The 23,591-nt window shown below is 43.9% G+C and overlaps 1 protein-coding gene across 14 annotated transcripts in view; it reads left to right on the top strand.

The window, feature by feature from the left end:
* Positions 1–16,634: 16,634 nt before the first annotated feature.
* The window catches only part of CRPPA (CDP-L-ribitol pyrophosphorylase A), a 179,609-nt gene continuing 172,652 nt past the window's right edge, over positions 16,635–23,591 (top strand). For 4 of the 14 annotated variants that reach the window (XR_005594039.1, XM_039524443.1, XM_039524444.1 and 1 more), the window contains exon 1: positions 16,639–17,218. Coding sequence is in view for 12 of the 14 variants with exons in the window: in XM_039524443.1 (XP_039380377.1) it covers positions 17,064–17,218 (155 nt within the window). In the remaining 2 variants the exon portion in view is untranslated. Of the gene's footprint in view, positions 17,219–23,591 lie in introns of all 14 variants that reach the window. The other 10 variants (XR_005594041.1, XM_039524450.1, XM_039524452.1 and 7 more) reach the window with 7 other exon arrangements.

Genomic DNA, 23,591 nt, shown 5'->3' with positions numbered 1-23,591 from the left:
AATATTCTATAAACTTGCTGCGCTTACTAGGCATTGAGGAAGCCACTTGCTGTCACATCAACAATATTACCTATTAAGGAATAATATTATATAAAATAAAACTTTAATTTTATGTTCTTGATTACCTTGTCTATGTATTTTTTCTTGTTCCATTTTGAATTCTATTGCTATGTTTCAGTAATCCTACAGTAACTGTATTATTGCCTTTCAGATAAAGACACCTGTTTCTCCCATGGCTAAAGCACTTAGCTCTTTTGAGCCATATTCACTAAAGCACCCTGGTTCATATTTTTCTGCTTGGAGATATTTCAGTCTCCTTTTCAGTAGAGTGAATACATTATTATTTTTTTAATTATGGTAACTGAGATGAGAACTCATTATCTAGTTTGGCCTAGAAGTTCCATATCTGATTTATGTTAGTGAGGAGTGATTTGGGGGGGGGCAGTTAGTGGGGAAATTACAAAGATACCTAATAAAAACATAAACCAGTTTGTGCTATCCCGGGGTAGGCAACCTATGGCACGCGTGCCGAAGGTGGCGCACGAGCTGATTTTCAGTGGCACTCACACTGCCTGGGTCCTGGCCACCAGTCCGGGGGGCTCTGCATTTTAATTTAATTTTAAATGAAGCTTCTTAAACATTTTTAAAGCCTTATTTACTTTACATACAACAATAGTTTAGTTATATATTATAGACTTATAGAAAGAGACCTTCTGAAAATGTTAAAATGTATTACTGGCACACGAAACCTTAAATTAGAGTGAATAAATGAAGACTCAGCACAGAACTTCTGAAAGGTTGCCGACCCCTGTGCTATCCCATGCTAAAGTAGGCAAAAGACGGGTTCACTGAATCATGGAAACTGTGCTTTACACATGGAAACTGTGGAAACTTGAAGGAAGAGGCTTAGGAAGAACAAGAAGTGCTTGTCCAGCAGGACCACAGGAACAGGAAGCAATGTGAAGGATTATATATTGAGAGATTTTGTAAAGTGAGGACTGTTGTTTTTAACCCCGTCTGAAGCAAGATTAAGCTATTTGTTGCCTATATATCTGACAAGTTGAAGAAGCTCTTGTTCAGACTCCCTGGGCATTAAGCTGGGATGGAGAAATGCTCTGAACCATGGCAACTGTTTCTAAAATGGCAAGATGCAGTGTTTTGTTTTGGCACAGGGAGGGATTACTTGTTTTTTTCCTTTCTTCCCCAGCACTTATCTGTTTTCTATAACTGCCCACATTTATACATAGTAGTTTTCACATGTGTAACATGCTTAGTTTTAAATTGTTTTAAATATTTATAAATATAAATTGATCTCAGGCATGCATTTGTGTTTTTGACCCTTGCACATACATTTTTCAAATTTTAGAGGGCAATTTGGGTGGAGTCATAGGAAGCGATGAAGGATTATGTAGCAGCAGGGAACAGTTTGAATCTCTTCACTGTTTGTTTCCAGATATGATCATGTTTGATTTTGTTAAGAAAAGTAGAATTTTTGTAAGGAAACTAATATTGCTTTGGAGTGTTATCTGGAGTCTATTGCAACACAGTTTCAATATTAACTCTTATCAGTAATGTGTTGTTTTTTGTTTTGTAAATAACAATAAATGTTTAAAATATCTTGAAAATGCTACATTCTCAAATGTTGTGATTCCCAAAAGACTATTGCAGCAGCACACTCACATTTGGTGCTGTTGCTCTTTCCATTGAGCAAAAATTCTCAGGTGCAGTCATAAATCTTAAAGAACCAATGTCTTGTGAGAATGAGTTACCTTGCCCACTAAATCAGTCTACCATCAGAGTATAAGCTGAAAAAGACACATAATACTACCTCATTCCAAAGTGTACATACCATTGGGCACTCCCAATCATGCACCAAAGGACTCCTTGCATTTCCAACACTAATGTGAGGATGTCATCATCAGTATTTGGTACCACCAAATGTTCACTCTACAGAATTTTGAAAACAGGCCTGCAGCGATCTTTTGAATATTCTTGCATAAAAACACCCTGTTTTGAAGTTGGATTTTCAATCCAATTTTGTGCTCCCAGAGCACCTTCTGATGACCCATTATCACTTTCTTATATATGGTCCTGCTATTTGGCCAACAGATACAACTTTAGATAATGCTTCCCCAGCCAGAAGGCCGAGAAGCGATACTGCTGGAGAAACTTTAACAAGGCCATTTTCTTTAATATCACAGTGTTGTAAGTTTAAAAACTTGACTTGGTGAGATGTTTCTCCACTGACATGTCACAGAGCAGAGGAAAGGAGTGGAAATTGTGTCAGGAAGGGCCCAAGCACAATACATGGAGGACTGCAGGAGCTACATTGTATGTTCCTTCCCTTTTCCAAGACCATCAGAACTTCTTCACTTGAACACTGAGAAACTGAGGCTCCACTGGATTTTGAGGGTGCTGACCAGCAGGTGGCAGAACCAGAGTGCAGCCAATGTACATGTTATGCTCTCCTCAGGACCCTGTGGATTTTCAGGTGGAAATATACACAGGAATTAATCCTGCTCCTAGTTCTATCTCTACAACTTCTACCCCCCTCCCCCCCGCACCTTGACATGGAGGGCAGTGCATAGCCACAGCATGTATGCCAAGCATGGAGTCCAACTCAGCCATGTTACAATGCTATGGAGAAAGCCAAGGAGCCACTGGGATCTGATATCTCCACAGATCATGTACCACCCTGTTGCAAAGACACATCCCCTGCCTCCTCCATGTGGCCATACACCTCTCTCCCTAAGGGGAGAACACAGCAGAAACTCTGCAAGTTCATATTTACAGAGTTCTCAGAACCCTGTCACTCTACCTCATACCCAGGTTTTTCCCATGGGAAAATTTAGCCCATACTCATCCAGAGGAATGTAGTGATGTTTATCAAAAAGATCAGTGCTACCCTTACAAAATTATAAATTCATAATAAAATTTTGTGACCAAGTTTTATTAGGAACGGTGATTAGGAAATCATCCACAGAAAATCTTCAAGTTCTATAAACCATGCTCTCTCTTTCTTTCATGTGTTTCATATCTATACTCATGTATCTTGATACCCCTTCCCAAGGAAACAAAATGTGTTTGCAAGATCCACTGCCAAGATTAGGGCAAGTGTTAAGTATAACATTCCAGTTTTTATTTGCTTAATTATTCTCTGATTATTATTTTTTTAAACACAAAAAGCCTTAATTATATAATCCATCTACATAGCTGTCTGGAACGTCCCTTAAAACTTAACATTTGTTGGGATTTTTAATCTATTCAAATACTGCAGACATCCTACAAATCTGACCACCTCCACATTTTTACAAGTAGCTGCTGATGACAAAATTTCCCCCTTCTTTCTTGACAGATGCCCCCATCATTGGCTTGCCATTTGGATTCTCGTTCAATGTAGTGGAAAATTTACACATTCCTCCACTCTGTCTAAACAGATTAACAAGTTTCTAAATTGTATTGAAGAAAAACTGGATCCTGTATTCTCAAAAATGTTTAATGTTTCAAAAGCCAGAACTTAAATGGAAGCAGGAGATACAGATAGAGATGAATATAAAAAAATGTTTTAAGTGCATAAAATGGAAGAATAGGGGACTGGATATCTCAGAGAACTGGTAATAGGATACAGAGCATTTCTCACTAAGTCATTGGTTTGTTTCTAGCAGATCAATAGTGAATAAAAGTAATTATCTGATGGTTGTTCTGTGGAGTCTGTGTTAAATAAGTTCATAGGCCCAGATCCTGAAATGTATTTAGGCTAATTTCCACAGATTTCAATGGATGTTAGGAGTCCAAAAATACTTTCCGGGATATGGGTCACAATCTCTGTACAACTGCTAGGGACAGTTAGCCACTGAAATTGGGAAAAATTGGTAACTTGTTGAAACTCTTGGCAGACAAGCCTAGGACCAAAAAGGATTGAAAGACTGAACTCCCCCTTTCACCACTAGAAGTGGACCATCTAGAAAGGGCTGAGATGCAGTGGCAGGGCAGAGCACGGCTTCTGTCTATGCTGTGTTTATCCGTCTTTAGGAGTGTCATTCCAGCACTTTGTTAGCTCCAAAATAACATTTTTAAAAGAGATTAAAAGGTTCACAAATCAGAGATGTACAAGGCAGGCATTATGTCAATTCACTTTGCCCAAGGCACCTGTTAAAAGGGTTACAGTGTAAAAGAAACCCACATACCCCCTTTTGTTTAAAGCATACCAAACACATCTCTGACTGGTGAATACAGCCTCAGTTTGCTTCTGGCTGTAATCTCACCTTACCTGATGCCATTTTAGATCCCTGACAATTTAGTTGCGACCAGCATGTTTGTTGTGTAGTAACTTTATACTGGGTTTGGCTGGAGAGTCTTGCCCGCATGCTGGAAGATTGGCTATGGCCCTGGAGGGCATGGGGCAGGGTTCACTTGCTAAGGAGTGGGTGGATCGGCTTATGTGGCCTGCATCTTGCAGGAGGTCAGACTAGATGATCATAATGGTCCCTTCTGATCTTGAATTCTATGATTCTATGATTCTATGATTCTATACATTAATGTTATCCCTTTTGTGCCTCCTGGCCAATCAAGTATGATCCCTCCTGCATTCCCCAAGAAGCCCAGATGAACATTTCTGGCACACTAAGGGTGAATAAGGAACACTATTAATATAACAAGAGTCTTAGAAGCAATATTATCAATGTAATAATAAATACCAATAATACTTCCCACTTCTGTGGGGTCTTGCATCCAAGACTCTACAAAAGTTTTTTTACATTAGTTGAGTTTTACAATACCCTCATAGGTAAGTAGCAGTATCCTCAATCATGAGCACCTTGGTAATTCTGTGAAGAAATGACTCAGAGCATGTTATGGGGCCATGCATAAAACCAAACTTTTATTAAATACAGAAAAAGAAAGCACACAAGAATTAGAACTTTCAAAATCCTGCACACATCCCAAATCTCTCACTTTAGCTCCTGAAATTTAACTGGAATCTTGTCTCTGCATTAACCTATGTTGGTGCAGCTCATGGCTCAAGTGACACTTGCCAGGGCAGTGCTATAATCATTTATATTGCGCAGCTTATTCCATAAAAAGTGCTATTGTTGTACCTGTGACTCTTTAAATGCATCTTCACTGGGCCGGCTGGTGCCTCCCAAGTCCTGCCAGTCTTTTTCAGGAGTCTGGCTTGATTGCTCTTAACAAACCTGTTCTCTCTCTGTATCCATTTACGGAAAGAAAAACCCTATTTTAATCAGAGGTGATTGTTCATGAGCCGAAAGGAGAGTGGGAGGAGATTAAATTTAACATAGGCTTTCTCCTTAGGTATAGCCAGGTATGCCAGCTCCACACCATTGAAGATTCCCCTATACGAATGGAATCCGTAACTGGCCATTTCAACTGGCTTTAAGCCTGTTTTGTGCGGTTGGAGTAGATGTGCTGGGACAAAGGATCTGTCCAGTTTGACTCTTCTCCCATCTTTAACTGAGCTGTGACCACACTACAGCATGCAGTCATCAATTTAACCCTGTAATGAGGGACAAACACCACAATTGTTTCCCTGATGTTCTGAGAAAGGAAAGACAGGGAGGGGAAATAAAGTTAGTTCCTAAAAATAACATTCATGTTGATGAGTGCACAAACAGAAGAAAGGAGTCTTAGTACAAAGAAAAGGGACTAGAAGCTGAAGGAGAACATCCTCGGTGCCTTGAAGGAGGGAAAGAATGGAGCTTTTATCTTCCTCTTCCAGGAAGGCGGCTCTACCGGCGCCACAAAAAAATAAAAACAAGGTGAAGGAGACAGACCCTTTTTTTTGCCATGAAGATTCCCTAAAAGCTCTTCCTTGCCAAAGGGAAGGAAATATTTTCTAAAATGTCAGATCAATCCCCATATGACCACAAAACTGAGGAAGAGAAAGGCAGGATTTTTCAAGATTCTTGTGAGATCTGCTCTGCACAGGAGAGAAGGGTCATTAGAACACCATAACTGGTTTCCTGCTTCTCAAGCCACAGTAGTTTCAGCCCAAATGTAAGTTATAATAGTCTAAATCAGGGGTTGGCAACCTATGGCACGTGTGCCAAAGGCAGCACACAAGCTGATTTTCAGTGTCACTCACACTGCCTGGGTCCTGGCCACCGGTCCGGGGGCCTCTGCATTTTAATTTAATTTTAAATGAAGCTTCTTAAACATTTTAAAAACCTTATTTGTTTTACATGCAACAATAGTTTAATTATATATTCTAGACTTATTATAGAAAAAGACCTTCTAAAAATGTTAAAATGTATTACTGGCACGCGAAACCTTAAATTAGAGTGAATAAATGAAGACTCGGCATATCACTTCTGAAAGGCTGCTGCCCCCTGGTTTAAATGCTGCTTGCATTTATGACAGCTGGCTATGATCCCTAAGAGACTAGCGATCAACCAAGAATTTGCAGAGGTGGGTAGGAGAATCCTCCAGTTGTGTAAAGTCAATGTAGTTGGTAGAGGCTGTGTTGAAGGACAGGGTCACAACTGGAGCAAATGATGCCCTAGTGATTACTGGCTGCTGGAACTACCCATTTTGGGGGGGCCATTGAAACAAGACATAACTTAACGCATCACTAAGGCTTCTTTAGATTATACTGGGGTCAAACTGGTTCCCTGACAGCCCCAGGATTGTTGAAGGATATAAAGATGGTATAAAGACATTTTTGCCCTTGGCCCCCTCAGTTTCTTTGCTGCCTGAGCATAGCTCTGAAACGGACAAGGATTGAGCCCAGAGACTTGCATGGGTATTTAGTAGCTTACATGATTTTTTTTATTCTTTATAAGCATTGTTTAAAGGGTTCAAAGTAGGAAGATGCAGAAAAGAATCTGACATTTTAACAAATTCAGTAAATTACAATGTGAACAAAGGATTCTTAAGCAAGTTATCAATACACAAAAAACACAACACAAGCAACTTGCAACATTTTTGCAAGGCTATCTAAACTTGGAGGATATAAAAACAAAGAGGAGAAACTGTTTGGATATATACAAAACATTGAGATTATTTCATTATAATTACCTATATGATGGCAGTGTCTAGATGCACCATTGTTCTAGGTGCTTTACAAACACATAGTAAGAGACAGTCCCATCCCTGAAAAGCTTATGATCTAAAAAGGCAAAGGAAGTTTTACTGTTCAGAACACATCTGGCCTAGAGAATAGGGCCTAGCCCTACAGAATTAGGCACAGAGTAACCTGGCTAGTCTGCAGCAGAACCAGAAGTTGAACCTAGGTTTCCTGAGTCCCTGTTCAGTGCCTTCATTATCTCATCCTTCCTCCCTAGAGTGGTGAAGCGAAACTTACCACCCCACAACCCAGAGCCACAGGGCTGAGTTTTTCACAACTTCCTCTTACCCCAGCCCCCGTGGCTGCTATTCCATCATATAAACTAGAATAGTGTTCATATCCCCTTTGCATAGTTGCTTGGATTACTAGGGCTACTCAATCCAGGCAAAAGCAGCTTTCCACACTGGCCTGGCACAGGCTGTCACAGAGACCAGTTTAGCAGGGCACAGGAATATGCAGGTACCTATGCATCTGCTCAGTTGACTGATCCTCATGAAACCCCTATGCAGGAATTAAGTGATGTGACATTCCTGGTATCAGCCATCAGCACCAGGGTGAATTTCACAAACAGGGATTTTAAGGAGAGAGAGTTGAAAAAACAGGGAAAAAAATGTTGTGAAAAATCTGTTCCATCAAAAAACTAAAAAGCTGAGGTTTTGCAACCACTTCTAATTACAAGTGACTTGCCCAAAGTTGTTTAAAAAAAAAAAAGTCTGTGGCAAAGTCAGAAATTTAACTCAGATTTCCTGAGTCCCAGTCTAGTGCTTGAAATACATTACAATCTTTAAAACAGGGGATAAGGTTACAGATGGGGACCTGAGGCACAGTGAGATTTAACAAAATTTAGTGAAAGGTGACAGTGTTTCCATCATCTCCATATAAGCAACCTATTACTGCTTGATTTCATTGGTATATTCCATGCTGTGTTATGTATCAGGGTAATATCAAGCAAAAGAAGATAAATTTTAAGAACATTTTTAGGATGTTGAATTGAAAAGACCAAAAGTGTTCGGAAGATCTGGTCTACCCCACAAGCTCTCTCTCGAAACACAAACAATAAGAAAGTTTAAGGTCTTAAACCTTAGAAAGTCAAGATAACTTGGATGAACACATGCTAAAAAGTGTCTTATTTTAAAATAATTCAGTTTAAAGCAACTTCATCTTGAAATCTATACCTTAAAATTGTAAATACATTATTTTGATGTAAATGTGTAAAATTTCCATTGGAGTTGAAAAGGTATTTAAATCATAATGCACCACTTTGGGTTCAGATTTTAAAATGTTTGTAATTTTAGGTCAAACATAAAATGAACAGGTTGCTTATTTTTTCGAATATTTGCATAAAATATCAGTAAGCCTTGTTTGTCTCCAGAACAAATTTAATTTATCTACCACAACTAATTAAAACAAAGTTAACGGTGAGATATAAAATAAATGCAACACAATGGGTGAACTTGCCATATGTCATTCAACACTTATGCACAGTGAAGTGCAAGTAGTTATGAAAAAAACTCCACTGTGCACAGATGCCACATTTCACACTTTCCTTTCTATTTGTGTCAGAATACTTTATGTTCTCTATTTACACTCTAGTTGGTGAATTCTTTTTAAAAAACAGTTGAAATTTTTTTTCCCCCAATTAACCAAAATTCAGTACCTACACTACCATTTAGTTTGGTGGACAAAAATTATAATCACATAGTAAAATATGTAAGATCTGTTGGGCATGCAAAAATATAATATGTAAAGTAAAATGAAGGTGAGGTAATGTGCTATACACAGAGGGGCAGATCCTGCATTACGTGTGTACCTAAAATTCCCTTTAAAGACCTAATCCTACAAATATTCATGCATGTATTAACTTTAAGCATGTGACATCAGCAGAACTACTCAGATTCATAGATTCCAGGGCCAGAAGGGCCACCATTTGTGATCATTCAGTGTGACCTCATGTATAACAGACCACAGAACTCCCACATAATAATTCCTAGAGTATATCTTTTAGAAAAACATCCAATCTTGACTTTAAAATGGTCAGTGATGAAGAATCTGCCATAAACATTGGTAAATTGTTCAATGGCTAATTATTCTCACTATTACAAATTTACTTATTTCCATTGTGAATTTGTCTTGCTTAAACTTCCAGCCATTGAATCGTGTTATACCTTTCTCTGCTAGATTGAAGATGTTTAAATACCTGAATGAGGGTCACTGTGACCTCTACTGCACAGACCCTTAAAGTAGACCGAAACAGGACAACAATTTATTTAAATGAGTGAACCACTACTGATAATTTTCACATCTATAGCACCTTTCACCAAAAGATCTTGGAGTATGAAGTCACAAACCCTTTTAAATCAGAAGTGTAAATATATATAGCCAATTTCGATTCAGCACATAACGATATTATTTGTTATTGGAACTGTAGAACAAAATGTCATGGCTTCTTCAACATTTCCCTGTCACTGCACAGCCTCAAGCCACACTATACCCATGCCCATATAGAGAGTGAGGCTTACCAGGATCATGACAGACTGAGCTCTACGAGCCTTTACAGAGAACTCTGATATTAAATTAATAAAGACTGAAAGAACACTGCAGCAAATAAGTTTGAAAGAGAAGCACAAAGAATAGTTTAATCCTTTCTTATATCAGCAATGAAAAGTCTTGGTATCCTGAGGGCTGTAAAAGACAAATATTTACCTTATGTTTTATTCTAATGACGAATCCAATGGGCGCACAGATGAAAATCTGTTTTTTTACAATTATCGTGGCAAAGATAAGTATTTTTTCCATTCAGAATTAGAGAGAGAACTGATGATAAAGGCTTAGTGCTTTGAGATCCTTTGATGAAATGCACTATAGATTGCATTTGGCAGGCAGGAAGGTAAGCCCAAAGGATTCTCTTTTCAGATTCATGCTGTGCGCTGTACAAGTACAGATAAAGAAAAAGTCCCTGCCCCATTACACAATAAATTGTTGTCTCTAAAATTACAAATATCTGTACTGGTGACCAGTAGAAAGACAAGATGGCAAACTTAGGAGAGCTGAAAAAACCCTCCTTCTCTTCAAAATGAATTGTACTTGATATTACACTTGCTAATTTATATCTCAGGAGGGTTATTTTACTGCTTGTCATCATTAAAAAAAATATCACTGTGTTATGAAACTGGATAAAACCAGCGAAAAAAATCCTGCATCTTAGGATTTGGGCTGAATGCCTCCTTTGCTGCTGAAAATGCTGAAGTATTGTTTAGCCACAGTCATGCTCTGTGGATTTTAGGCATTTTTAGTTTAATGTATTTTTATGATTCTTGCGTTTTATATTTATATAGTGGGCAGTTTGGGGATTCTTTAAAGATTTTTAAAAATACTTTAATTATTCATTTATTTAATTAAAGAGGAACAACTTCTAAGAGAGATTGAGGGAAATCCACATCAGAATGTCCCATAGCCCATGGTCTGTGCACTCACCAGAGTGGTGGGAGCTTCCATTCCCTTCTCATCAGGTATGTGTAGGGGAGACTTAAACCAGGGGTCTTCGACATACTGGTGAGTGCTCTAACCACTGGGATAAAGGTAGTAAGGGAGGTCCTCCCCACTCTGGCTTCTTTCTGTAGAGTTAGACGGCCTCTTAGCACACCTACTGGATCAGGCCCTGCATGTGACTTAGGTGGAGAAGCAACTATCTTCTCCCCAGTTCGTGAATCATGCTGGGGCTCAAGTGGGAGAAACGTGGCCTGACGTGACGCCTAGAGTGACACAGAAGTGCACATGCCCAGGGGCAGAAACTTAAGCTGTCAGGCAACTTTTAGTGCATAAACTTAGGCACCAAGTGAGTTTAGGCACCTACAGAGTTAGGCTGGAGCCAAGTGGGGGTTTTGTGGATCTAAGTGGTGCCTAAAAAGGGTACATATGTGCATACATTTGCAGTTTAGGTGCCTAGATTCCATTGTGGATCCAGGCCTATAAGAAATAGGAACTAAGATGAAAAACAGCTGCATCAAGCTCAATCCAGTCAAGACCAAGGCAAAGAAAATAATTCTGAGGAACTAACAAGTGCTGTGACTGCATAACCTTGAAGTCTTTTTCAAACCATCACTACATATGGACATCCAAATACCTGAGGTGTTCAGAACTGCTTTCTTCAGCTTTCAGGTGGCCTAGAGACTAACCCTACAGAACACAGACCTATCCATAACCATCCATGTGCTGCACTTGGAGCACTGCGAGAGGTGGAGAGGCAAAGGTAGCTTCACACCACCTTTGTGGTTCCATTATCCTAAGACCAGTTAGGAAGAGAAAGCAGGGTCCTGTTGTTAGGGAGCAAGCCTAGCACTTTGGAAATTTGTGCGCATTTTCCTGCTCTGCTACAGCCTTCTTGTGTGACCTTGGCTAAGTCACTCAGTCTTTCTGGGCCTCATTTCCCCATCTCTAAAATGGGGATTTTGAAGTGCTTTCCTACCTCAGAAGGGTGCTGTGAAGACAAAAGCATTACAGATCAGGAGATGTTCAGTACTACTTAAGTACCTAAGACACATAGGTGCCAGTCTGTGCAACTTAAAAGAAACTCAAAGCATTGGTTGGCTGGACTGGAAAAAACTGGACCTAAATATACAACATATTAATAGCTGACATGCCATATGACCTTTTAAGTCAGAGTTAATGCCTCCTTAGCTATTTCTTTTCCTGCCCTACGTTACCTCATTCATCTAAAATTATGATAAAGTTGGGGAATCAGCTGCAAAATAAAAGCAAATAAACGTGTGGTCACATCATTTAACACGTATCTCTTTAGTTCCTGTAGGTTTTTCAGGGAAACACTAGGGTTTGTAGCCCTCATGGAAGAACTGAGTTTTTGAAGAGGAAAGAGTGGTGGTACAGTGGATTACATTGGGGAAGGGAATCTAGGCATAGTGTACTGCATGGAAGAAGAGATAGAAACAAAAGGGAAAGAAGAACACAAGGGAACAACTAGTCTTGTGGTTTGGATAAGTCAAAGGAATTGAAGGGAGAGTGCAAAAAAAACCCACCAAACAAACTCATAACCAGAGAGAAGAGTGATATGCAGGAGCAATGAAGGGGAGGAAAAGGAGCTTTAGTTTGCTACAAAGAACAAAGGAATACTAGTGAAAAGACCTGATGAGCAGCATATGGACATGACTGGACTAGTGAGCAAGAGATACTCTTTACAACTGCATTTTGGATGGACTGAAGATGGACTGAAGCAAGAGTCAGGAGGTCACAGAGAGATTGCTATAGATGATCAGGGCATAAGTGTGGGTTTTGGTAGTGGAAACAAAAAAAAAACAGATGCATTTGAGGATGCCTCAGAAAAAAAATCAGCACATTTTCAGGTACAGCACTGATGTAGGGAAAGAAGTTGAGAGTAAAGTAAAAAGAAAAAATTTGGCTTACAAGCTTTAGGGTCGGAGAGGATGGCAAGTTGCCTATTTTATTAAAGAGAAGAGGAAAGATGAGGACTTTGGGTTCTAATCATTTTGAGCTTGAGTTGACAGCTGACCTCCAAGAAGAGATGTTGAACAGACATTCAGAGACACTATGGAAGGGGAAAAGGTCAGGCTGGAAAGATAGATCTGAAAGTCTCAACATAAAGACAGCAAAGAAAGCTGGTGCAGCTACTGAAGTCAACCAGGAATAAAATGTAGAGGAAGAGGACACAGCACTAAGAGATCCTACAGAAAGAGGGAAAAGGCAAGAAATTTCTGAAAAGAGGAAGTGATCAACAGTGCTGAAGATGGCGGACAGATTGAGAAGTATGAGTATACCAAAGAGATCTCAAGACTTGCCTAGAAAGAGAGCATTCCTATTTCTAGCAAGAAAATCTATTTTCAGTGCTCTTTGGTGTCAAGGTATAACCATCAATTCCACAGACTCTGTAGCAAAGTGTTCCTCATACTCTCATTACTCACCTTCTTCCTCAACCCAGCTTAGCCTGTTTTTCTGTTACAACAATCCCAACAGCCCTCTTCAGTCTCCTGGAATTGCTTCTGTCAATGCATTCTTCCCCTAAGGCCTGGTCTACACTGGGGGGAGGGGGGGTCGATGCAAGATACGCAACTTCAGCTACGGGAATACCGTAGCTGAAGCTGAAGTATCTTATTCCGACTTGCCTCCCGTCCTCACGGCGCGGGATCGACGTCCGCGGCTCCCCCATCGACTCCGCTACCGCCGCTCGCTCTGGTGGAGTTCCGGAGTCGACGGGGAGCGCGTTCGGGGATCGATATATCGCGTCTAGATGAGACACGATATATCGATCCCCGATAAATCGATCGCTACCCGCCGATAGGGCGGGTAGTCTGGACGTACCCACACTGCTCCCCGAGCAAAGACCATACTCTGTCTTTTCTCCTTTAAAATCTCTTCCTTTGTTTCCCAACAGTCCTGATGTGATTTCTTTTCATTACCCTAGCTGTGAGGGCCTCTCTGAATTTGAATGTCCTCCATCCTCATTATGGCTAATGGTTCACTGTGGTTTTGCATCTATGGCTTTCTAAGACCTTCCTAGCTCCATTGTTACCATAACTCTTTTCTGTTCGTTAGTACTGTTCTCATTCTTGTCTTATTGTACATCAGTGCCATACACATTTTCTGCCTGCTACCTCATCCCGTCTCTGCACTCCTTTAGGTGCATTCTATTCCTTCCTTCAATTTGGTTGAATATCACTAATGAACATCTCCATTTTTTATGAGTCAGTAGAGAAATCTCAATTCAACACAGCACCTCTGTTGAACTTCCCTTCACTTGAGGCCACACTGGTTGCTCAGAAGAGGAACTGGCTCAGTTTGTAGCATGACACCTAGAAATTGGTCAGAGGTTCTCAAATAAAATAAAATAATAATAATAATGAGACCTTTGGGCTTCATGGGCTCTAAAGTTTCTGGGTCATTGTAGGGTGGACCATAAATAAGAATTGTTTAGGAAAAAATCACCATAAAAAGCTTACAATCATAGCCTGTCTTTACAGTGAAATGTACTAGAAACTTTAAAATGAAGCCAGATATTTGTACTGACATTCAAACCCACCCAGACTGCACGGCAGGGAGTGTGAGTAAAGAAGTTATGCGCATCAATTTATGCTGCATTTTGTCTGTTACCTAGATGCAACTTTAACAAATGGCCCAGCTCCCCTCTACTTCATTCATTTTTCCTCATGTAACCTCATGGAAGCCAGAACATGGTCCTATAGATTCATAAGGATAAACTGTATCAGCTACTATATATAGCACAGCATGTCATAACATGAACCAATACATCTGAACTTCATGCAATGGCTGCTCTTCTAGCATCTCTCTTCTGGGGTCAGTGGGAATGAACCAACACTTTTGTGGACTAAAATGGGGTGCTAAAAAGTAATATTCTTTCTCTCACTGTAGTAAGCCTCTGTTCACATTAGGATGCAGTGCTGCCAAATTCAGTCTGTTCTCCAAAGGCTCAGTTCTTTTCCATTGAAGTCAATCGTAAAACTCCCATCGTCTTGAATGCGGGCAGAATTGGGCCACAACTGAAAAATCATAGAGCAGGGGCGGCCAAACCATGGCTCTCAAGCTGCATGCAGTTCTTTTACAGTTAAAGTGCAGCTCATGGAGGCCTCCCACCCCACCCCTTCTTCACCTACCAGGCTGGGGGGTTGAGCTTGGAACCTCTGTATTGTAGTGGGGTAAGGGCTTCTGCCCAGTGGCTAGGAGGATCTCAGGGCTTCAGCCCTACAGGGCATACCCTGCTGGGAACTGGGGTTTCAGCAAGAGCGAGGCTGAAGCCTTGAGCCCTGGCAGGTGCCTCTTGTGGGGCTGAAGCTCCCCATGCCCAGGCTCTTGAACTTCTGAAAATTGTTGTATGCGGCTGAGAAGGTCAGTAAGTTTTCCCACCCTGCCATAGAGGGTAGCAATGGCTGACTTTCCCGTTAGCAGGGCAGTTTGAAGTCCTTCCTTCTGCTCCATTTATGCTGGGAAATTTGGATCTAAACGATAGGCCTCAAAAAAACAGGTTTTATCCTTTTACAGACAGTAAATTATTTATTTCATAAATGCTGAATCACATAACTGAGATGAGTGTGTTAAATAAAGAAATGCCACATCTTACCATGCTGAATACTGTGAAGACTATAGTTAAAAAGTGCTCTGAAGATAGGGTTGCCAACTTTCTAATCACACAAAACTGAACACCCCCGCCCTGAAGCCCAGTCCCTGCCTCACTCCATCCCCCCACCCAGTTGCGTGCTCTCCCCCACTCTCACCAGGTTGGGGTGGTGGATTGGGAGGGGGTACATGCTCCAAGATGAGGGGTTCAGGGTGTGGCTCAGGGCTGGGGCCAAGGGGTTGAGGGTGCAGGAGGAGGTGCAGGCTCCAGCTGGGGGTGTGGGATCTGGGATGGGGACTTGGATGAAGGGTTTGGGGTACAGGAGGGGGCTCAGGACTGGGGCACCAGGATGGAGTTATAAATAATTGGGGATATACCTATCTCTTAGAACTAGAAGGGACCTTGGAAGGTCATTGAGTCCAGCCCCCTGCCTTCACTAGCAGGACCAAGTACTGATTTTTACCCCAGATCCCTAAGTGGCCCCCTCAAGGATTGAACTCATAGCCTTGGTTTTAGCAGGCCAATGCTCAAACCACGGAGCTATCCCACCCTGAATTAGGGTGTGGGAGGGAGTTCAGGGCTGGGGCAGGGGTTTGGAGTGTAGGAGGGGGCTCAGGGCTGAGGTGTGGACTCTAGGAGAAAGTGAGGGTGTGGGAGGGGATTCCAACCTGGGGCAGGGGGTTGGGGTATGGGAGGGGATTTGTGGTGTGGCTCCGGCTGGGCAGCACTTATCTCAGGCAGCTCCCAGAAGCGGCTGGCATGTCTGCCTGCTAGGCAGAGTGGCCAGGTGCTCTGTGCAATGCCCACACCAGCAGACCCCCCCCCGCAGGCACTGCCCTCACAGCTCCCATTGGTTGCGGTTCCTGGCCAATGAGAGCTGCGGCTTGGGGCGGAGGCAGCTAGTGGAGCACCTGTAGCCACCCCTGTGCCTAGGAGCCAGATATGCCCGTCGCTTCTGGGAGCCAGGGATCCTGCCTTGACACCGCCCATTGGCCTTTTAGCAGACCAGTCCATGGTGCTGACCGGAGCCACCAGGGTCCCTTTTGGACCGTGCCTTTCGGTCAAAAACCAGACACCTGGCAACCCTATCTGAAGATGAAAAATGAGTTAAGCACTGGGACATGCTTTTCTAGGGTCTCTATCACCACAGTGGTCTAGCACCAGTCAGGTAGGGCTAATTCTCCACTACCTTGTACTTGTGGCCCAGATCGGATCTGCCCCCCTCCGCACCTGCAAAACCAGGCCAGTGACTCACCGCCCGCGGGGGCCAGGCACCGCTGCACACTGGCCACTGCAGGCGCTAGTCGGGCGCTAGGGATACAGTAGCCCTGGGGCTGCGCTGAATTACACCAAGGCCAGGCCAGCGTAGACCTCAGCGGATGGGGCGCTGCGAACAGCGGCTCTGTAGCTTTGGGGCGGGGGCACGTAGAGGGGTCCGGGGCCGCGCCGCCCCGCCTGCGGGAGCAGGCAGCAAAGACCGAGATCACACGCCCGCAGCCGGCCTGCGCAAGCGCATTGCGGAAGCCGGCCCTGCGCCCTCCGCCCCCGCGGGGATTTAAAGGGCCAGCTGCCGGGGGCCCTACCGGGCTGCCCCAGGGTCCTCTCTGCACGCTGGGCGAGGAGCCGGCCACCCCAGGGCAGGCGGGAGTGACGCGCCAGGCCCAGGCGGGGAGCGGCCGCCCCCTCAGCCTGGACGCGTAGGGCTAGTCCGGGGCGGGTGGGCTGGATTCTCTGGATCGCGGACATTCCAGGGGAGATAAACGACGCGGGCGGGCAGGCGAAGCGGCTGCTTGCCCTGCGCCCCCGCCGGGATCTCGCCTGCCCCGGGCTGGGGGATTCCAGCGGGAGCTCGGGAGCGGACGCTCCAGCCCTAGGCCCGTTATGGAGGCCGGGACTCTCCTGAGCGGCGCAGCCTCGGTGGCCGCGGTGCTGCCAGCGGGCGGGAGCGGGGAGCGCCTGGGGAGCGCCACCCCGAAGCAGTTTTGCGCCCTGTTGGGCAGGCCGCTCATCAGCTACACGGTGCGGGCGCTGGAGAGGTAAAGAGCCGCCCCACCCCCGGGACATGGCTCCCCTAACCCCCCTCTCCCACAGCCCCGTCTGCCGCCTCCTTTCCGCCCCTCCTACACCCCGGGACACGGCCCCGCCTCCACCCTCTTCCTCCCAGCAGCCCCTCCTATAGCCCCCCCCCCACCCGACTGCGCACCCCACCCTCTGGGGTTAAACTCCCTATTGCTCCCTTCACCTCGAGCCAGTGCCACCTGCCTGCCGCAGCCTGCCCTGTGCAGCCTGGGGGCTCGGCCCCTTTCACCCTAGCTAGCCCAGCTGCCACCCTCAGAACCCCAGATCCCTCCCTGGGGTTCTGGCACAAGCTTGTCTCCTCCATAGGGTGACCAGACAGCAAGTGTAAAAAATCAGGACGGGGTGGTGGTGGAGGGTAATAGGTACCTATATAACAAAAAGCCCCCAAAATCGGGAATGTCCCTATAAAATTGGGACATTTGGTCACCCTATTCCTGCTGCTGCTGCCCACCATTCTGAGGTGCTTTGCCACTGGCTTCTTGCTCCAGGACTTGTCACCTGCTGAGTTCCTGCTCCCCCAGCTCTTGCATACTCTGCTCGTTTATTGCCCCCCCCCGCCCCACCCCCGTCCCTCTTCTCCCTTGGGCTTGTCTGCCTGCTGTTTCATATCCCTGGAGCTGTTGTCACTTGTTGCATGCCCACTCCCAAATACACTTGGCAAAGTTGGGAACCCCCCACCCTGCCTGGACTCAGAATCATAACCAATTCTATTTCTACTCCTGAAAAAAATCCATGGGTTTTACTGAGGGCTGGAGTAAAACAAGTGCAACTTCTGATGAGGTGAGCGTGAGCTGCACCCACTTATATGATGGGTGAATTTGGCTCTGTTTCTACGACAATATAGCTATTGTTAGAATTACCAGCTTGGGATAAGCAAGTGTTTCTCTCTGATATCAAAATATTTATATATTAATCAGATCCAGTTAAATCAAACAAGTCACTTCTGACTGTTCCTAATATGATTCTCCTGAATTAACTTTTCTGCCCATAGCCAAAGCTTTTGGCAGTGAAGGTGTGGTTAAGTGTTGATTGACGTTCCTGAGAGAGAGGGAGAAATCACATCCTCCAGTGCAGAAATCACTGCCGGCCTCCCTTATGCCTGCCTCTGGCATCACATATGCATTAAAACCCTGCCTTTACAGAAAACATGAACTGTCTTGTGGATTTAATTAAAGTTCAGTTGAATTGGAAATTGATACCTAACATAATGCAAGGCTGCATCTGTGGCTCTTCTTTTTTTTTTTATGCTGAAGCAAAGAATTCAAGTATTGGGACACTTCAGCAGTTAATATTTTTTCCATTTTACAAGGTTGCTGGATTTTAGACATGTGACTGTCTGTGGATGGGTAATAAATCTTTAATTTATAGTCTCAAATGTTAACATACTATACAGGCCTGGCCCTTGGGTAATTTAAAATGTGGGAGACACATACTATAGACCAGGCGTGAGCAAACTTTGGCCTGCCAGCAGTTTTAATCTGGCCCTTGAGCTCCAACTGGGGAGTGGTATCTGGGGCTTGCCCTACTCAGGTGCTCCAGCCGGGGAGCAGGGTCAGGGGCTGCTCTATGTGGCTCCCAGAAGCAGTGGCATGCCCCTTCCCCCGGCTCCTATGCGTAGGAGCAGCCAGGGGCCTTTACTCTGCATACTTCCCCCACAGCTCCCATTGGCCGGGAACCACAGCCAATGTGGGCGGTGCCTGCGGAGGAGCCAGAGAAGGAGCATGCTGCTGATTCTGGGAGCCGCTTGAGCTAAGCACTGCCTGGAGCCTGCACCCCTGAGCCTGCGCCGTAACCTCCTGCCCTAGTCCTGATCCCCCTCGCACCCTCCTGCACCCCTCGATCCCAGCCCAGAGCACCCTCCTGCACCCTAAACCCCCGATCCCCAGCCTCACCCCAGAGCCTGCACCCCTTCCAGCACCCCAACCCCCTGCCCTAGCCCTGATCCCCCTCCTGCCCTCAGAACCTCTCAATCCCAGCCTGGACTACCATCCTACACCTCAAACTCCTCATCCCCAGCCCCACCCTGGAGTCTACACTCCCAGGTGGAGCCCTCACCCCCTCCTCGCACCCCACTCCTCTGTCCCAGCCCAGAGCCCCTTTCCCACACCCTGAATTCCTCATTTCAGGCTGCACCCCAGAGCCCGCACCCCCCAACCAGAGCCCTCATCCTCTCCCACACCCCAACCCTAATTTTGTGAGCATTCATGGCCTGCCATACAATTTCTATTCCCAGATGTGGCCCTCAGGCCAAAAAGTTTGCCCACCCCTGTCCTAGGCTAAGAAACTCATTGGCAATCATTCTGTTTAGTCAAATGCAACAGAATGTAGTTAGTGGACCAATATTTGCTGTATATTATCCAAAAATAAAATTGCAACTTTTTTTCTCATTTGATTTACATCACCTATTTGATTTATCAGAGGGGTAGCTGTGTTAGTCTGGATCTGTAAAAGCAGCAAAGAGTCCTGTGGCACCTTATAGACTAACAGACGTATTGGAGCACGAGCTTTCGTGGCTGAATGCAACTGACGAAGTGGGTATTCACCCACGAAAGCTCATGCTCCAATTCGTCTATTAGTCTATAAGGTGCCACAGGACTCTTTGCTGTTTGATTTACGGATTCAATATTCAAAGTATACACAAAAAAGCGCTTTCCTTGAAGAGACTTTGCAATGATTCAAGACCTTCTGGTTTCAGTGCCTCTAGAGTGTCTTATCTGTTGACATATACCTAGTGGCAGGAGGCAGACTTTCCAATTCTAAAGAAAGGAGGGAATATACCCTTCCATACATTTTCAATCTTGCAGAAAAACCTCTGTTGTCAAAGATTAGGAAGCTGAACTCCAGCTAGTTGCTCAGTTGAAACATGAACAGGATTTCATCCTGCCAAGAATCTGCTACAATAAATTTCTCTTGAGGCTTGTCGGTTATGTCCTTCACATATTGTATTGTGGCTTCCCGTAACGTATTCTTACTTGACTTGAAATCTCACATGCCAAATTCCATTGGCAGACTTGTGTGTTGGTATCACATAAGACTATTTCAGAAGTGGTATATATTAACTGAATCTCTGTGTTTTTTAAACAGCATTAGGGGCCAAATTTTTACCTGACGTTAACCATACCTTACTTTGCTAGTATAGCCCCACTGATTTCACTGCAGTTGTGTGTGGAATAAAGTGTTATCACTGTTCAATGCGAATATGGGCAACTGACTAATTCTGAGTTATTAAGTCTCATGACAGGCTTAAGGTTAAATGCTGCTACTGTCCCCCTTTTCTAGATGAGTAAATGGAGATACAATGTAATTAAGCGACTTGCCATATGTCTCAGAGCAAGCCAATGAAAAGCGCTGAGGAATAAAGCCCAGAAGCCCTAACTCCTAGCTTAATATATGCACTGATAGGTAGACATCCCTGCTTTCCTGCACTAGGATGGTTTCCTAAGCACACTTGTCACAGTTGAGAACTACTGCACCTATATTCTCCCTCCCTGGTTAGTGGCCCAGCAAGTGAGACTGCCTAAGCAGGCCTGCTTTGCTTTTCTTCTCTGAGGCTATAAGCAGTGTAATTGCCTACTGTTATAAAGGTACCACCCAGCTCTTTCTAAGCAAGCAAGTTTATTCTTAAAACCATTACAGAGAAAACATGAAGAACAGTGATAGACCCTTCATGCATGCTAATAAGCTTACTGAAGACTACCCTAACTCCAACACGGGCTCTGGTAGGTGGCCAGTCCTTCAAACCTGTCCCTAAGGAGTGGGGCAGTGGGTCTGGTGTGTTTGCTGGATCAGAAAGAAGGATCTGTGTCAGTTTAAATTCAAGTTATTTATCCTAAAATCCTCTCTTTGTTGGTCTCTGGAGAATCCAGTTTGAACCACTCTATGTGAGTTTCTCTCGGTGGTGGTACCTCTGTAGAAGTGTTATAAATTGACTAGATTTGCCTAATCAGCCGCAACTGTTGTTAGTTCCTGGAGAGCTGTGGTCACCTACTGTAATCTGCCAGGGTATAGGCAGCTTACCTTGCAAGTGGAGCAGAACCTAGCCTGGTGGTTATGGTGGTAGTTTGGGTAATGGCAGGCAAAGATCCAGGGTTCAGGCTCCAGTCCAAAGGTGACATTGGAGTGATGGTTGAGGGGCCAAGCCAAAAGTCAGAACTGGAATCAAAAGCCAAAGGATAAACCAATGTCACAGTCAGAGCCAGGAGTCAGCAATCACATCTAAGCTAAAGGGTAAGCCGGAGTCAAAGTCACCCTAGAGCAGGGCTTGGAGAAAGGACTGAAGCCGTAGTGAGAGCAGGATAAACACAGCTGCAGGCAGAGGCGGCTCTATATATTTTGCTGCCCCAAGCACGGCAGTCAGGCGGCTTTTGGCAGCATGCCTGCGGGAGGTTCGCTGGTAACGCAGATTTGGCAGCGTGCCTGTGGGAGGTCCGCTGGTAACGCGGATTCGGCGGCATGCCTGTGGGAGGTCCGCTGGTCCCGCGCCTTCGGTGTACCTGCCGCCAAATTGCTGCCAAAACCACGGGACTGTCGGACCTCCTGCAGGCATGTTGCCAAAGGCAGCCTCACTCCCGCCCTCACAGCGACCGGCAGGCTGCCCCCCCTGCGGCTTGCTGCCCCAGGCATGCGCTTGGTGCGCTGGTGCCTGGAGCCGCCTCTGGCTGCAGGCATGGTACATATTGAGCAGCCACTGGGGTGGTGTTGCTGCAAGGCTCAGATAGCAGCCTGATGGCTCCCCTGCCCAATCAGGAAGTGCGGGGTAAGGGCTTTTTGGGCCCAGCTGAGCTTGCTGGGTTGCCTTGTGACCAGGCTGAGAGCCACCTCTGCCCCTGATATCTTCTCCCATGACATTACAAACAATCCCTGGCCCATAATGATACACAAACTTAACATAGTAAGATCTCCCAAAGGTATTGCAGGATATTGCCATATTTGTCACAATACTGACCATCTTTATTAGGATGTCAGTTCATCCAGTTTTTGTCCAGGTTTCTTATGGTAAAGTTCTTGTGATATCCAACTTTAACAGAGAGAGGTTTCCTCTGGAATTACTCTTTCTAGCAGAGATGTTTTTAAGATGATTTCAGGCTAGTGTCAGATTCTATCATTTACCATTGCTCGAAGACTTGATTTATTTAAACACCAGTGTTTCTCTTCCTTTATTTCTTAAGAAAAGGGAAACCTGACACAAATTCTTCATTTAAGCAAGAACGCATTCACTCTGCAAGTAACAATATGGAGAGAAAAATCTAAACATTGGGTTTGGATAATGTTGTCAGTAACACTAATTCATCAGTTTTGTTTATGGTAAATTTAGCAGAAAAACATTTTTTTGGTGGTGTTAAACTTATTGAAGAATAAATATTTTTCATATAGCCAAATAAAGACCTGCAAAATTACTGGTCAAATATGTTGGGCCAAATCATCAACTGATATAAATGGGAGTAGTTCCATTGAGATTGAGTGGAACTTTGCTGATTTCCACCAGCTGAGGATATGGCTTGCTATAACTATAAGAATGATTGAACTGCATTAAGAGGTGACCATCAGAAATCTGTCAAAAAAAAATCAATCCTCTGCACTTCAGTGATCTCAGTTTTGAAGTGGTTTCAAAGAAGTTACTCTAGATTTTCGCTATGATCAGAGTTGGGGGCCCATTATTTTGATCTCTTGTTTACTCATTTGGAAGTTGTTTTCCAAACTAGGATTCATGTCTATACTGTCTGGGGATTATCCCGTTCTATAACAATTTTGATTTGTGTGTGTGTGTGTGTGTGTGTGTATATATGGCAGACTATAAAGCATTTTGGGAGCTCAGAATAGATCTATTTCTCAGTTAGTGCATTTTACAGATTCTTTTCCATATTATATGTGATCAGACCAGACTAAAAGCTTCTGCTTAAGAGTTTTTTATAGTTGAAAAGAAGGGAAGAATGATATTTGACATTTTAAAACAAAATTTTCAAGCTGATTTTGATGTTTTTTTAAAATTGGTGAAGTTTACCATCAAAAGATAGAAGTTGAACAGTTTCAGGAAAGAATTAATCACTCTGCTGCTATATTGACTGTCTGTTGACATTCCATATAGAGTCACTAAATAATTTTGAAATATGTCTATAATCAGATCCTCAACAGTCAATGCAGCTGTGTGACATGGAATTCCTGTTAATGAGAAATCTGCAGTGTACTAAAACAGTAATATATTAATATTTTCCCTCATTCTTATAAATCACTTTGATGTGGGGCCATTGTATGGATCAAAGCATGGACTCTTTCCTTTCTAATCATTCTGGACTACCTATGTTCTTATAGAACTAGATTGTGTCCTTAAGG

Source organism: Mauremys reevesii, linkage group 2 (genome assembly GCF_016161935.1).
Source record: "Mauremys reevesii isolate NIE-2019 linkage group 2, ASM1616193v1, whole genome shotgun sequence".
Classification (NCBI taxonomy): domain Eukaryota; kingdom Metazoa; phylum Chordata; order Testudines; family Geoemydidae; genus Mauremys; species Mauremys reevesii.
This window is presented reverse-complemented; position numbering and strand designations above follow the sequence as displayed.